We start from the raw sequence: 14,827 nt of genomic DNA, 5'->3' as shown, positions 1-14,827 counted from the left end.
ACGGGAAAGAAGGGCTCCATCGAGACTTATTGAAGAGATATAGTTTAAAAAACAGGGGAATAAGACAATACAGACATATGGTTTTTCTTGGACATTTTTGTGTTGTGACATTGTCAATATTTGTTTTAGGTTGCTAATATATGTATATAAAAAAAAAAAAAGGGGGATGATGTAATGTATAAGAATTAGATCTGTCTCTTTAAGAAAGCGAGGGCGGGAGTTGAGAGTAGTTTCAGTTTCAGCTCTGGCCTGAGGAGGAAAATGTTATGCTGCTGTTATGCTGTGTGCTGGAGGAAATGAGAAGAATAAACTACAGTTAAAGCTTACTCTCTCTTAAATTCCTTACACCGTGTGGACATTACACCTATAACATTGCATCTTTTTTGGGATGGGTTGATCTAGCCGAGTTTTTCAAGAGGAAGACACTTCTGGAAACGTCAGCATGTTTTGGTCATTTATTGTGTACTTTTTGACCTACAGAACGTTTTTATTTTTTTAGTATTTTCTCTTTCTTTCTCTTTCTGGACTAATTTTGAACTTCATTCAGCAAAACAGCTTCTGAAGTGAAGTCACTGGCGACATGCTCAAAAAGACACCCAGGCGCCTCTAGAGCAGCGCCATTGACGCAGAGCGTCCTCAGACACCTGAAGAATGGCCACTTCTTCCAACCATTTAGGGTATGTACATACGATGCGGATTTTGCTGCGGATCCACAGCAGTTTCCTATGCGTTTACAGTACAATGTAAACCTATGGGAAACCAAAAACGCTGTGCACATGCTGCGGAAAAAACGCGCGGAAACGCAGCGGTTTACATTATGCAGCATGTCAATTCTTTGTGCGGAATCCACAGTGATTTTACACCTGCTCCATAATAGAAAACTGCAGATGTAAAACCACAGTGAAATCCGCAGAAAAACCTCGGTAAATCCGCGAAAAATCCGCAGCGGTTTTCCACTGCAGATTTATCAAATCCGCTGCAGAAAAAAACGCAGTGGACCAGAATACGGGTGCACATAGCCTTAGTGTCTTTGGGAACTTGAAGTGGATAAAAGATGCTCAAAAGACTGAACATGTGAACAGCGAAGCTTTTTTTACATAGAAATATGCATGTGTCAATTTTTCAGGTTGGTTTTTTGAAGCGAAATCCACCTGAAGACGACGCTGTGCAGTGACTATGTGCACACGTTCAGGATTTCTTGCAGAAATTTCCAGAGCAAAACCGGACATTTTCTGCAAGAAATCCGCATGTGTTTTTTGAGTGTTTTTCTCGCGTTTTTATAATAAAGATGCTGAAAAATGCCCCAGTCAGAGACCCCTCTATAACAGCACATCATGGTGTTACGCCACCACTACACTGGGCATATGTTCCGGAAATGTATTGGCTAAACAAGAAAATCCCACCCTGCCCCTGTAAGTGTCACATCTGCCAGTATGCCACCTCTGCCCCCGTGCAGGGTCCTTCAGATGTTACTGTCTATATATACACCACGCATGCCATGGGGACGGCAGGGCCAGCAGTGCCACTAGCGGCGGGCACAACAGCTGGCAACCCCTCCCGGTGCCATCCCCTCTCCTCCAGGAAGTCGCGCAGTCCCCGCCCGCCGGCCGGCCCCGCCTCTGCTAGCACTGCCGGTGAACATGGCTGCTGCTGTGCCTTCAGCTGCTGCTCAGGATGAGCTCAGTAAGTTAGCTGCCATTCTCCCGGGGTGAGGGGCACCGTGGGAGGAGGGGGCACCGCCGTGACTGGGCATGGCTGTACAGTGTGTGTATCCACCGGCGGTGTGGGGTATCGGTGAGAATGGGCTGTGGCAGGAGGCACGACTGCAGCCTTCTGTGTACTGAGGAAGGGCATGGCCCTGGCACTGCTGTCTCTACTGGCCCTATACATGTGCTGGCAAGGGGGCTATGTGATGGCAGACTCTAGTGAGAAGGCCTGTGCCCGGCGCTGGATACAAGGCCTCTCTGCTGGACTGCACAGTCATAGGCTGGAAGTGAAAGCAAATCTGGAGCTGGTCCTTGCCTCCATGGCACTGGCCCCTGCCTCCATGGCACTGGCCCCTGCCTCCATGGCTCTGGCCCCTGCCTCCATGGCACTGGCGGCTGCCTCCATGGCACTGGCCCCTGCCTCCATGGCACTGGTCCTTGCCTCCATGGCACTGGCCCCTGCCTCCATGGCACTGGCCCCTGCCTCCATGGCACTGGCCCCTGCCTCCATGGCACTGGCCCCTGCCTCCATGGCTCTGGCCCCTGCCTCCATGGCACTGGCCCCTGCCTCCATGGCACTGGCCCCTGCCTCCATGGCACTGGCCCCTGCCTCCATGGCACTGGCGGCTGCCTCCATGGCACTGGCGGCTGCCTCCATGGCACTGGCGGCTGCCTCCATGGCACTGGCGGCTGCCTCCATGGCACTGGCGGCTGCCTCCATGGCACTGGCGGCTGCCTCCATGGCACTGGCCCCTGCCTCCATGGCACTGGCCCCTGCCTCCATGGCACTGGCCCCTGCCTCCATGGCACTGGCCCCTGCCTCCATGGCACTGGCTGATGCCATCATAACCCTGGTGACTGCCTCCATGGCACTGGCTGATGCCACCATAGCAACTAGTCACTGGTGCTTCACACACATGTTACAGGGGTCTCCCACTAATGATCTGTGTGATCCACTGATATACACATGTCAGGGCACCCAAAGGTGGCTCGTACTCCTGCGCAGAGGTGTACAGGGAATGAATAGCCATCTGTTACCAGTAAACCAAAAGGTGCGGGTACTATTTGAACCCCAAATAGTACCTTGATTTTTAAGACACACTCACATCTGTCATAAATATCATTAATGGGAAACCTTACAATATTAAAGGGAACCTGTCACCCCCAAAATCGAAGGTGAGCTAAGCCCACCAGCATCAGGGGCTTATCTACAGCATTCTGTAACCTCTTTTTCTGATCTTTCAGGTTACATCGGGGGCTTATCTACAGCATTCCAGAATGCTGTAGATAAGCCCCTGATGCCGGTGGGCTTAGCTCAACTTCAATTTTGGGGGTGACGGGTTCCCTTTAATAGTAAATATATATTGCTGTCATATTTTACATGTTTGCTGCCACACACCATGATGGATATGTCATCAGATGACATACTGTATTCTGAAGCGATTCTTCCCCAGAAGCCAGCTGGCTAAAATCCAGCTCCTCACATAATGTACCCTGGCATTGCCTGCATACACCTTGCCATCGTCACATTGAAAGGCGTGAATGCAGTGAAAAACTACAACACCTTGTCTTGCTGCAGATTTCAAAAATGTCAATTTTCAGGCAGAAAAAAAAAGTCAGAATTTGGATGAGGTTCGGAAAAAATGATCCACTAGTCTGGTCCTGTGATCTGCGGTGGCTTTCTCCTGTGCAGATCTGTAGATTAAATCCGCAGTTATTCTGTGTGATTCTCTTGGGTCACATTGCTATGCAGATAAGTCTCTGGAAAATCTGTGTGACGACACAGCCAAAGTGATGTAAAATACGGATACACTAATGGCATCAGACAATTTCTGGATGAAAATCGATTTCTCATATGTTCATCTGACCCAGATCTTTTGCTGTTCCCCAGTTATTCCCCCTCAAAATGAATAAATTGACAACTGGTAACTGCCATTTCTTTTGTCTAATGTCTGTGTCATTTAAGGCTGTTAGCGACAGGTAGTTGCTAACTACTATACCTCTTCTGTCGTGCGACAATCTCTTGGCTTACAGCGGTCACCTGGTGGCCGGAGCAGCGATTCTTCTGCTTACTGTAACCTTACGTTGACAGAGCAGTTCCTTCTTTTCCACTCTTCTTAGTCAACAGAACATCATGTTGATTGATAGCCATGTCTCGGCAGTCTAAGGATTTATTTGGCGCATCAGTATTTGATCAGTATTTGGCATGTCAAAGCCAGGAGTGGAGCTTGGAGAAAAACTAAAATTGAAAGGTTGACACCTGTTCTGTGTCCTTGAGCCATTCCTGGTTTTGTATACAAATACTGATGAAATACTATTTCAAAAATACTAATGACACCCCATCAGCAGAGTGGAAGAGAAGGAAATGCCCTGTCGACATAATCTCACAGGAAGCAGGAGAATCGCCAGTAGGAGTGTTCCATGATAGCTATGAGCCATGAGAGATTGTTGCATGGGAGAACAAGCAGGTAGATATTAACTACCTGATGATAACTGCTTAGCCCTATAGAAAAAAAAAGTCCTGTATAACCCCTTTAAACCCTTCCGGACATTTGCACTATATGTATACGTCATGGCCAGGAAGTACTTCCCGACAGATGCAGTATATATACGTCATGGCGATCTCCAGCGCACAGGAGGCTGCACGGACGATCGCCGCTGGGTGTGAGCTGCTTCTGACACCCGGCACTCAGTGCCAGGAGTGGTGCCCGCACCTTTCCCAGGATTTGCAGGCGTGCAGAGTGAGGAAGCATACTCTGCCCTCCGATCGATGTCCCTGCGATGCCATTTCAGGGGCCTAATCATGGCGATGGTGACCTGATGTCGTCTTGACAACATCCGGGTCACCAGGGCTAGCAAACTGGCTACACCATCCTCGATCATGGAGTGTGTGTATATGTATGATGAAAAACAATCACAAAATAGTAAAAAATATATTGTACACAAATATTTTTATGAAAAAACAAAACAAATTAAGTACACATTTTGTATTGGCGGGTCCAGAACGACGCGACCCACTAGTTAATCACTTTAGCGAACACCGTAAACAATAATAAATACACTGGGCAAAAAAACAATGCTTTATGATTATACTGCTGAACAAAAAGTGAAATAAAACGCTATTTAAATGATGAATGTAAATAAAAATATCTCTGAAAACGTCATCTTGTCCCTCAAAAAACAAGCCACAGTACAGCTTTATTAGCGGAAAAATAAGTTATAGTTCTCAGAATAAAATGAGGCAAAAACAATTATTTTTTCTATAAAATAGTTTTTCTGTAAAAGCGCCAAAGTCATCTAATCAATTGTACCACACGAGAAACAGCGTAAAGAATTAAAAAAAACAATTCTTCACCTGCTATTGATTTGTTCATTCTGCCTCCCAAAGATCGCAGTAAGGCTCGGTGCACACTTATCCTGCGCTCTGTGCTGAGTGCTTAGACCGGGGTTTCCATGTACCGTATTTTCTGGTGTATAAGACGACTGGGCGTATAAGACGACCCCCAACTTTTCCATATAAAATATGGAATTTGGGATATGCCCGCCGTATAAGACGGGGGTCATCTTATGCGCCCAGTCATCTTATACGGCGTGTGGTTCCCAGGGTCTGGAGGAGAGGAGACTCTCCTTCAGGCCCTGGGATCCATATTCATGTAAAAAATAAAGAATAAAAATAAAAAATATGGATATACTCACCCCTCCGATGAACCCTGGCTCTCACCGCTGCAAGCGTCTGCCTCCGTTCCTAAGAATGCAGTGAGTGAAAGACCTTCGATGACGTCACGGTCACTCATTGCATTCTTAGGAACGGAGGCGGACGCTTGCAGCGGTGAGAGCCAGGGTCCTTCGGAGGGGTGAGTATATCCATATTTTTTATTTTTATTCTTTATTTTTTACATGAATATGGATCCCAGGGCCTGAAGGAGTCTCCTCTCCTTCAGACCCTGGGAACCATCCAGGATCGCTCCCTGCAGCCGTACCCGGCGTATAAGTCGACCCCCGACTTTTGGGACAATTTTTAGGGGTTAAAAAGTAGTCTTATACGCCGGAAAATACGGTAAATCACTGAAATACGTAAATCAGACGGAACCCTGGGTGGAAGATTCACTATAATGAGGCACAGATATGGCAGGTATAGTACAAAGCCAAATATTTTACTTACTTTTTACATTTCATGACTGATATCTATTGTAAATTCTACAATACCATACAGCAGAAGGGATTCAGACGATCGGGGCTCTACAGGTTTCAGTACCTGTAGCATTAAACATAAACGGGATATTGATAAATGTACCCTACCAGTAGAAACCGTCCTCAGCAGTGTAAGCATTACAGAAGTCAATTTCCTCCTATATAGTGGTCCATACAGTATAATGAGCCCCATATAGTCCTCCATTCAGTATAATGAGCCCCATATATTGAAGTACTATGTTATGAAAACTCACGTCACAGCTGATGATGCAGCCACGAGTCTCAAAGCCTTGACCGCATATAGCGAGCCTAGAGTCGGATCACATGACCAGCGCAGGCTAAATGTAATCACTCATTGGGAATTTCCTCGTGGGCCAAATATAATCCTCCTGCGGGCCATTTTGGCCCACGGGCCAGAATTTGACATTTGTGCTTTAGCAGTATGTTTTGGGTCATTGTCCTGTTGGAAGGTGAACCTCCATCCCAGTCTCAAGTATTTTCCTGTATTTTGCACCATCCTTCTTCCCTTCATCTCAGACTATTTTCCCTGCCCCTGCTGCTGAAGAACATCCCCACAGCCTGATGCTGCCACCACTAGGTTTCACTGTGGGAATAGTGTTCTTGGGGTGATGAGCGGTGTTGATTTGGCGCCCGACAGCGTTTACTGTGGTGGCCAAAAAGTTCACTTTTGGTCTCGTGTCCACATCATTTTCCTCCATATATTTGGAGTTTTTGTGGCTTATGAAGGTAACTGCTTTCACCAGAAATTTTTAGGGGCTTCATAGCAAAAGGGGTGAATACATATGCACATGCCAATTTTAGTTTTTCGATCTTAGCATTTTATTCATTAAGTATGTGCTTGGGTGATCCCAGTTGATCAGGTCATTCCCTCAGTTACTTTGTTTGCAGCAAACCAGCAATAGAGCACAATGTGGCAGGCAGGGAGAACAGAGACCGGTCCTTCTGTGGAAACAGACTTCACTAATGACATCCTGTTTCAGGGAGGTGTGATGGATGTTTTGGGGGTGTAGCTGGTGTTTGTTCTCCCTGCTTGCCATTCTCTCCTCTTCGGTGCCAGCTTGTCAATTTTCTTTACAGCCAACATATGAGTGCATTGCCAATTGACAGCCCGCGCATACTCAGTGGAGTGGTGGCTAGCTCAGCCCCTGAAATGGCCCTTACTGATGATGACACTTTGTTTCAGCGTGGGGACAGCAGCTGTGGCAGTGACTGCAGCTCTGGCCTCCTGATGACATCTTGTTTGAGTATCCCAGTATGCACTGGTGATTCTCAAACATACAGTCATCTGATGTTAAAAAACAAACAGACAAGAGTAGAATGGAGATGGTAGGGAATTGTTAATTGAATTACATTAGAAAAGTGATTATTAAATAGACATTTAGTATAAGAATCACTTTTGCTTTCGGACTACCCCTTTAACTTTTTTTCTTCATACATTGTGGTGTTAGTATGTACATAAAATACAGAAATCCCCATGCATGCCACTATATTAGCGGTTGAAGTCAATCAGGGAACCTGATAGTTTCTTTACCGATAAAGCGTATAGCATTGTTTGGACTGAAGTTGGCGTCGGTGAGATTTGTCACAGATGACCTATGTACGCATTGGCTGCCAATATGTGAAGGCTTACTTCTACAGTTCAGCGCCTTATGTCATGCTGAAACCCGGAGGACTCGTATATAAAAGCTAGTGCTGCGAAGCCTGCAACCGATAGACCACTTCTTCTGTTTGCCAATCTGCCATGGGAAAATAAGAGCTTCAATCTAATGGGAGTTTTCTTTAATGTAGATCTGTGATCTGTTGTGAAGTTGACTTCTTCAGTGTCCTAGTTTATTTTATTATGTTTTTTATTTTTTACAGATCAGCTTGAACGTGTCTTTTTACGCCTTGGCCATGCGGAGACAGATGAGCAACTGCAGAGTATCATTTCCAAATTCTTGCCTCCCGTTCTTCTCAAACTCTCCAGTGCTCAGGAAGGAGTACGCAAGAAGGTAAATGTTTTGTATAGGACGGGCTGTTCTTAGCATACTAGTTTCTTATGGGGTTCTAAGATCAGGTTCATGTGGTTAAACTGCTTCAATTTAATGGGTATGTGCATGCTATTTTTATGTTAAAGGGCTATTCCCATCTCCAAGATCCTATCCCAATGTGTAGTTGGTGTAATAATAATTATATTAGCAAATACCTCTTGTAACGGGGTCTACCAAGCTGAGGTACCTCTTTCAGTACCACCCCGTGTTTCAGGAGGTCCACTCTGCTTTGGCTGGAGTCTGAATGAAGGACGTTGGCTGGAATTGCTTGGTTACGTGGGCGCATATAAATATCACTGCTTCTCCACGTATTTCCAGTCTGACCAAACTTTACTCACAGGACACAGAATATATCACACAGATACAGAGGGCAGGCCAATAGAAAAGCGGCAGGCCAGACATACATTACAATAATACAAAAAGACAGGCAGAGGACGGCACTAGAGTATATAAAATCACACAGATTCTTCTGGACTTGGACTTTGCAATTTCTGATAGACAGGTGTCACGTTAGCTTTGGGTTTTTGGTGCTCTGCATCAGTAACATATAGCTGCATAATCCACACGGCAAAAGAGGAAAAATATGCGGCACTCACCCGTTTAAAGCTGTATAATCGTGCTCTTTATTGGAAAGAAAATGTGCATACATCCATTAGGACATCAGGTGTACAGGAGTGTGCGGTGATGGATTCTGGACGACGGCAGTTTCGCACTGAATGTGCTTCAACGGGTCCCGTGTGGATCATACATTACAATAGCCGCAGGCTGCCGATATTTACTGTGGGAATTACAAAGGTGGGGGGAGGACAAAAGGGGAATATCGTGTCCCCTCTGCCCAGGGGCGCAGTGTTGTGAACTCTGTTGTCGGGCTCCCTCCTGTGGTCATGAATGGTACTTCGGCTGGTTCTGTCCATGGACTTCCTCTGGTGGGTGTTTGAGTTTCCTTCCACAGGTGACGAGGTTAATTCGTTAGCAGGCTGCGCTATTTAACTCCACTTAGATCTTTGCTCCATGCCACCTGTCAATGTTCCAGTATTGGTCTAGTTCACTCCTGGATCGTTCTTGTGACCTGTCTTCCCAGCATAAGCTAAGTTTCTGTCCAGCTTGCTATTATTATTATTGTCTTGCTTGCTGGAAGCTCTGGGACGCAGAGGGAGCGCCTCCGCACCGTGAGTCGGTGCGGAGGGTCTTTTTTGCGCCCTCTGCGTGGTCTTTTTGTAGGTTTTTGTGCTGACCGCAAAGTAACCTTTCCTATCCTCGGTCTGTTCAGTAAGTCGGGCCTCACTTTGCTAAATCTATTTCATCTCTGTGTTTGTATTTTCATCTTTACTCACAGTCATTATATGTGGGGGTCTGCCTTTCCTTTGGGGAATTTCTCTGAGGCAAGGTAGGCTTTATTTTCCTTCTTTAGGGCTAGCTAGTTTCTTAGGCTGTGCCGAGTTACATAGGGAGCGTTAGGCGCAATCCACGGCTATTTCTAGTGTGTTTGATAGGATTAGGGATTGTGGTCAGCAGAGTTCCCACGTCCCAGAGCTCGTCCGTTATCAGTTACTATCAGGTCATTCCGTGTGCTCTTAACCACCAGGTTCATTATTGTCCTGACCACCAGGTCATAACAGTACAGGTGGCCCAAAGTACTAATGCATCTCAATAGAGGGATAGGAGAAGTTCTTAGACCATTTTTTTTTCTTTGCAGTGTGATTTGTCTCTCTTTTCCCCTTTACATCTGGGTGGTTCAGAACACAGGTGTAGATATGGACATTCAAGAGGTCTGTCCTCTTTGATGGATAATCTCACTATAAGTGTACAAAATATTCAAGATTTTGTGGTTCAGAATCCGATGTTGGAGCCTAGGATTCCAATTCCTGATAAGTTCTTGAATTTCAAAAATAATTGTAAATTGTTTCTTGCCTTGAAACCTCGCTCCTCAGGTGACCCTGTTCAACAAGTAAAGATCATTATTTCTTTGTTACGTGGTGACCCTCAAGACTGGGCATTTTCCCTTGCGCCAGGAGATCCGGCATTGCGTGATGTTGATGCGTTTTTTCTGGCGCTTGGATTGCTTTATGACGAACCTAATTCAGTGGATCAGGCAGAGAAAATCTTGCTGGCTCTGTGTCAGGGTCAGGATGAAGCGGAGATATATTGTCAGAAGTTTAGAAAGTGGTCTGTGCTCACTCAGTGGAATGAATGTGCGCTGGCAGCAATTTTCAGAAAGGGTCTCTCTGAAGCCCTTAAGGATGTCATGGTGGGATTTCCCATGCCTGCTGGTCTGAATGAGTCTATGTCCTTGGCCATTCAGATCGATCGACGCTTGCGTGAGCGTAAATCTGTGCACCATTTGGCGGTACTATCTGAGCATGGGCCTGAGCCTATGCATTGTGATAGGACTTTGACCAGAGCTGAACGGCAAGAACACAGACGTTGGAATGGGCTATGTTTTTACTGTGGTGATTCCACTCATGCTATCTCCGATTGTCCTAAGCGCACTGGGCGGTTCGCTAGGTCTGCCACCATTGGTACGGTACAGTCTAAATTTCTATTGTCCGTTACTCTGATTTGCTCTTTGTCATCCTATTCTGTTATGGCATTTGTGGATTCAGGCGCTGCCCTGAATTTGATGGACTTGGAGTATGCTAAGCGCTGTGGTTTTTTCTTGGAGCCCTTGCAGTATCCTATTCCATTGAGAGGAATTGATGCTACGCCTTTGGCCAAGAATAAGCCTCAGTACTGGACCCAATTGACCATGTGCATGGCTCCTGCACATCAGGAGGATATCCGCTTTCTGGTGTTGCATAATCTGCATGATGTGGTCGTTTTGGGGTTGCCATGGCTACAGGTTCATAATCCAGTATTGGACTGGAAATCTATGTCTGTGTCCAGCTGGGGTTGCCAGGGGGTACATGGTGATGTTCCATTTTTGTCTATCTCGTCTTCCACTCCTTCTGAAGTTCCAGAGTTTTTGTCGGATTATCGGGATGTATTTGATGAGCCCAAAGCTAGTGCCCTACCTCCTCATAGGGATTGCGATTGTGCAATTAATTTGATTCCTGGTAGTAAGTTTCCTAAAGGCCGATTGTTCAATTTATCTGTGCCAGAACACGCCGCTATGCGGAGTTATATAAAGGAATCCTTGGAGAAAGGCCATATTCTCCCGTCGTCATCACCGTTAGGAGCAGGGTTCTTTTTTGTGGCCAAGAAGGATGGTTCTTTGAGACCTTGTATTGATTACCGCCTTCTCAATAAAATTACAGTCAAATTTCACTATCCTTTGCCGTTGCTGTCCGATTTGTTTGCTCGTATTAAAGGGGCTAGTTGGTTCACCAAGATAGATCTTCGAGGGGCGTATAATCTTGTGCGTATTAAACAAGGCGATGAATGGAAAACAGCATTTAATACGCCCGAGGGCCATTTTGAGTACCTGGTTATGCCATTCGGGCTTTCCAATGCTCCATCAGTATTTCAGTCCTTTATGCATGACATCTTCTGAGAGTACCTGGATAAATTCCTGATTGTGTATTTGGATGATATTTTGGTCTTTTCGGATGATTGGGAGTCTCATGTGATGCAGGTCAGAATGGTGTTCCAGGTCCTTCCTGTGAATTCCTTGTTTGTGAAGGGGTCAAAGTGTCTTTTTGGAGTTCAGAAGGTTTCATTTTTGGGGTTCATTTTTTCCCCTTCTACTATCGAGATGGACCCTGTTAAAGTCCAGGCCATTTAAGATTGGACTCAGCCGACATCTGTGAAGAGCCTGCAAAAGTTCCTGGGCTTTGCTAATTTTTATCGGCGCTTCATCGCTAATTTTTCTAGTGTTGCTAAACCATTGACTGATTTGACCAAGAAGGGTGCTGATGTGGTCAATTGGTCTTCTGCAGCTGTAGAGGCTTTTCAGGAGTTGAAGCGTCGTTTTTCTTCTGCCCCTGTGTTGTGCCAGCCAGATGTTTCGCTCCCGTTTCAGGTTGAGGTTGATGCTTCTGAGATTGGAGCTGGGGCTGTTTTGTCGCAAAGAAGCTCTGATGGCTCGGTGATGAAGCCATGTGCTTTCTTTTCTAGAAAGTTTTCGCCTGATGAGTGCAATTATGATGTTGGTAATCGAGAGTTGTTGGCCATGAAGTGGGCATTCGAGGAGTGGCGTCATTGGCTTGAAGGAGCCAAGCATCGCGTGGTGGTCTTGACAGATCACAAGAATTTGACGTATCTTGAGTCTGCCAAACGGTTGAATCCGAGACAGGCTCGATGGTCGTTATTTTTCTCCCGTTTTGATTTTGTGGTTTCGTACCTTCCGGGCTCTAAGAATGTGAAGGCTGATGCCCTGTCAAGGAGTTTTGTGCCTGACTCTCCGGGTGTTCCTGAGCCGGCGGGTATTCTCAAAGAGGGGGTAATTTTGTCTGCCATCTCCCCTGATTTGCGGCGGGTGCTGCAAAAATTTCAGGCTGATAGACCTGACCGTTGCCCAGCGGAGAAACTGTTTGTCCCTGATAAATGGACTAGTAGAGTTATCTCTGAGATTCATTGTTCAGTGTTGGCTGGGCATCCTGGAATCTGGTACTAGAGATTTGGTGGCTAGATCCTTTTGGTGGCCGTTTTTGTCACGGGATGTGCGTTCTTTTGTGCAGTCCTGTGGGACTTGTGCTCGGGCTAAGCCCTGCTGTTCTCGTGCCAGTGGGTTGCTTTTGCCCTTGCCGGTCCCGAAGAGGCCCTGGACGCATATTTCTATGGATTTTATTTCGGATCTCCCCGTCTCTCAAAAGATGTCGGTCATTTGGGTGGTTTGTGATCGCTTTTCTAAGATGGTCCATTTGGTACCTTTGTCTAAATTGCCTTCCTCCTCTGATTTGGTGCCATTATTTTTCCAGCATGTGGTTCGTTTACATGGTATCCCGGAGAACATCGTTTCTGACAGAGGTTCCCAGTTTGTTTCGAGGTTTTGGCGATCCTTTTGTGCTAGGATGGGCATTGATTTGTCTTTTTCCTCGGCTTTCCATCCTCAGACAAATGGCCAAACCGAACGAACTAATCAAACTTTGGAAACATATCTGAGATGCTTTGTTTCTGCTGATCAGGATGATTGGGTGTCCTTTTTGCCGTTGGCTGAGTTCGCCCTTAATATTCGGGCCAGCTCGGCTGCTTTGGTTTCGCCGTTTTTCTGCAATTCTGGTTTCCATCCTCGTTTCTCTTCAGGGCAGGTTGAGTCTTCGGACTGTCCTGGTGTAAATACTGTGGTGGATAGGTTGCAGCAGATTTGGACTCATGTGGTGGACAATTTGACATTGTCCCAGGAGAAGGCTCAACGTTTCGCTAACCGCCGGCGCTGTGTGGGTCCCCGACTTCGTGTTGGGGATTTGGTTTGGTTGTCGTCTCGTTTTGTTCCTATGAAGGTTTCCTCTCCTAAGTTTAAGCCTCGTTTCATTGGTCCGTATAAGATTTCTGAGGTTATCAATCCTGTGTCATTTCGTTTGGCCCTTCCTGCTTCTTTTGCCATCCATAATGTGTTCCATAGGTCGTTATTGCGGAGATACGTGGCGCCTGTGGTTCCATCCGTTGATCCTCCTGCCCCGGTGTTGGTTGAGGGGGAGTTGGAGTATGTGGTGGAGAAGATTTTGGATTCTCGTGTTTCGAGACGGAAACTCCAGTACCTGGTCAAGTGGAAGGGTCATGGTCAGGAAGATAATTCCTGGGTTTTTGCCTCTGATGTTCATGCTGCCGATCTGGTTCGTGCCTTTCATTTGGCTCATCCTGGTCAGCCTGGGGGCTCTGGTGAGGGTTCGGTGACCCCTCCTCAAGGGGGGGGGGGGTACTGTTGTGAACTCTGTTGTCGGGCTCCCTCCTGTGGTCATGAATGGTACTTCGGCTGGTTCTGTCCATGGACTTCCTCTGGTGGGTGTTTCTCAGTTTCCTTCCACAGGTGATGAGGTTAATTCGTTAGCAGGCTGCGCTATTTAACTCCACTTAGATCTTTGCTCCATGCCACCTGTCAATGTTCCAGTATTGGTCTAGTTCACTCCTGGATCGTTCTTGTGACCTGTCTTCCCAGCATAAGCTAAGTTTCAGCTTGTATTTCTTGGGTTTGCTATTTTTCTGTCCAGCTTGCTATTATTATTATTGTCTTGCTTGCTGGAAGCTCTGGGACGCAGAGGGAGCGCCTCCGCACCGTGAGTCGGTGCGGAGGGTCTTTTTTGCGCCCTCTGCGTGGTCTTTTTGTAGGTTTTTGTGCTGACCGCAAAGTAACCTTTCCTATCCTCGGTCTGTTCAGTAAGTCGGGCCTCACTTTGCTAAATCTATTTCATCTCTGTGTTTGTATTTTCATCTTTACTCACAGTCATTATATGTGGGGGGCTGCCTTTCCTTTGGGGAATTTCTCTGAGGCAAGGTAGGCTTTATTTTCCTTCTTTAGGGCTAGCTAGTTTCTTAGGCTGTGCCGAGTTGCATAGGGAGCGTTAGGCGCAATCCACGGCTATTTCTAGTGTGTTTGATAGGATTAGGGATTGTGGTCAGCAGAGTTCCCACGTCCAAGAGCTCGTCCGTTATCAGTTACTATCAGGTCATTCCGTGTGCTCTTAACCACCAGGTCCATTATTGTCCTGACCACCAGGTCATAACAGCGCAGCCTGTGGGCTGATGCATTAGGGACATGCATCTCACATGGAACCAATTATACATACATATAACTGCACAGCATATTCTGGGTGCTGAGTGGTTCCGTAACACGTAACACCTCTAATTAGTATAGTTTTTCTGATTCGCTTTGTCTCTTTTCTCATGTGCAGGCACTGCAGAACCTTTGATATCCATGGTTACGACCACTGATAGTGACAGCTAGTTGCTTGTGGTCATAACCAGTTCTGCAATGCCTGCACATGAGAAAAGAGACATAGCGAA

At 46.4% G+C, this 14,827-nt stretch overlaps 1 protein-coding gene across 2 annotated transcripts in view; it reads left to right on the top strand.

Annotated features, from left to right (window-relative positions):
• The first annotated feature begins 1,586 nt into the window (after positions 1-1,586).
• The window catches only part of ECPAS (Ecm29 proteasome adaptor and scaffold), a 290,433-nt gene continuing 277,192 nt past the window's right edge, over positions 1,587-14,827 (top strand). For both annotated transcript variants that reach the window (XM_069766926.1, XM_069766915.1), the window contains exons 1-2: positions 1,587-1,683; positions 7,779-7,909. In XM_069766926.1, coding sequence (XP_069623027.1) covers positions 1,641-1,683; positions 7,779-7,909 — 174 coding nt within the window. In that variant the 5' untranslated portion in view covers positions 1,587-1,640. The remainder of the gene's footprint in view (positions 1,684-7,778; positions 7,910-14,827) is intronic.

This window comes from Ranitomeya imitator, chromosome 1 (genome assembly GCF_032444005.1).
Source record: "Ranitomeya imitator isolate aRanImi1 chromosome 1, aRanImi1.pri, whole genome shotgun sequence".
Taxonomy (NCBI): Eukaryota; Metazoa; Chordata; class Amphibia; order Anura; family Dendrobatidae; genus Ranitomeya; species Ranitomeya imitator.
Note: the sequence above shows the minus strand (reverse complement) of the source record. Positions and strands in the feature narration are given on the sequence as shown.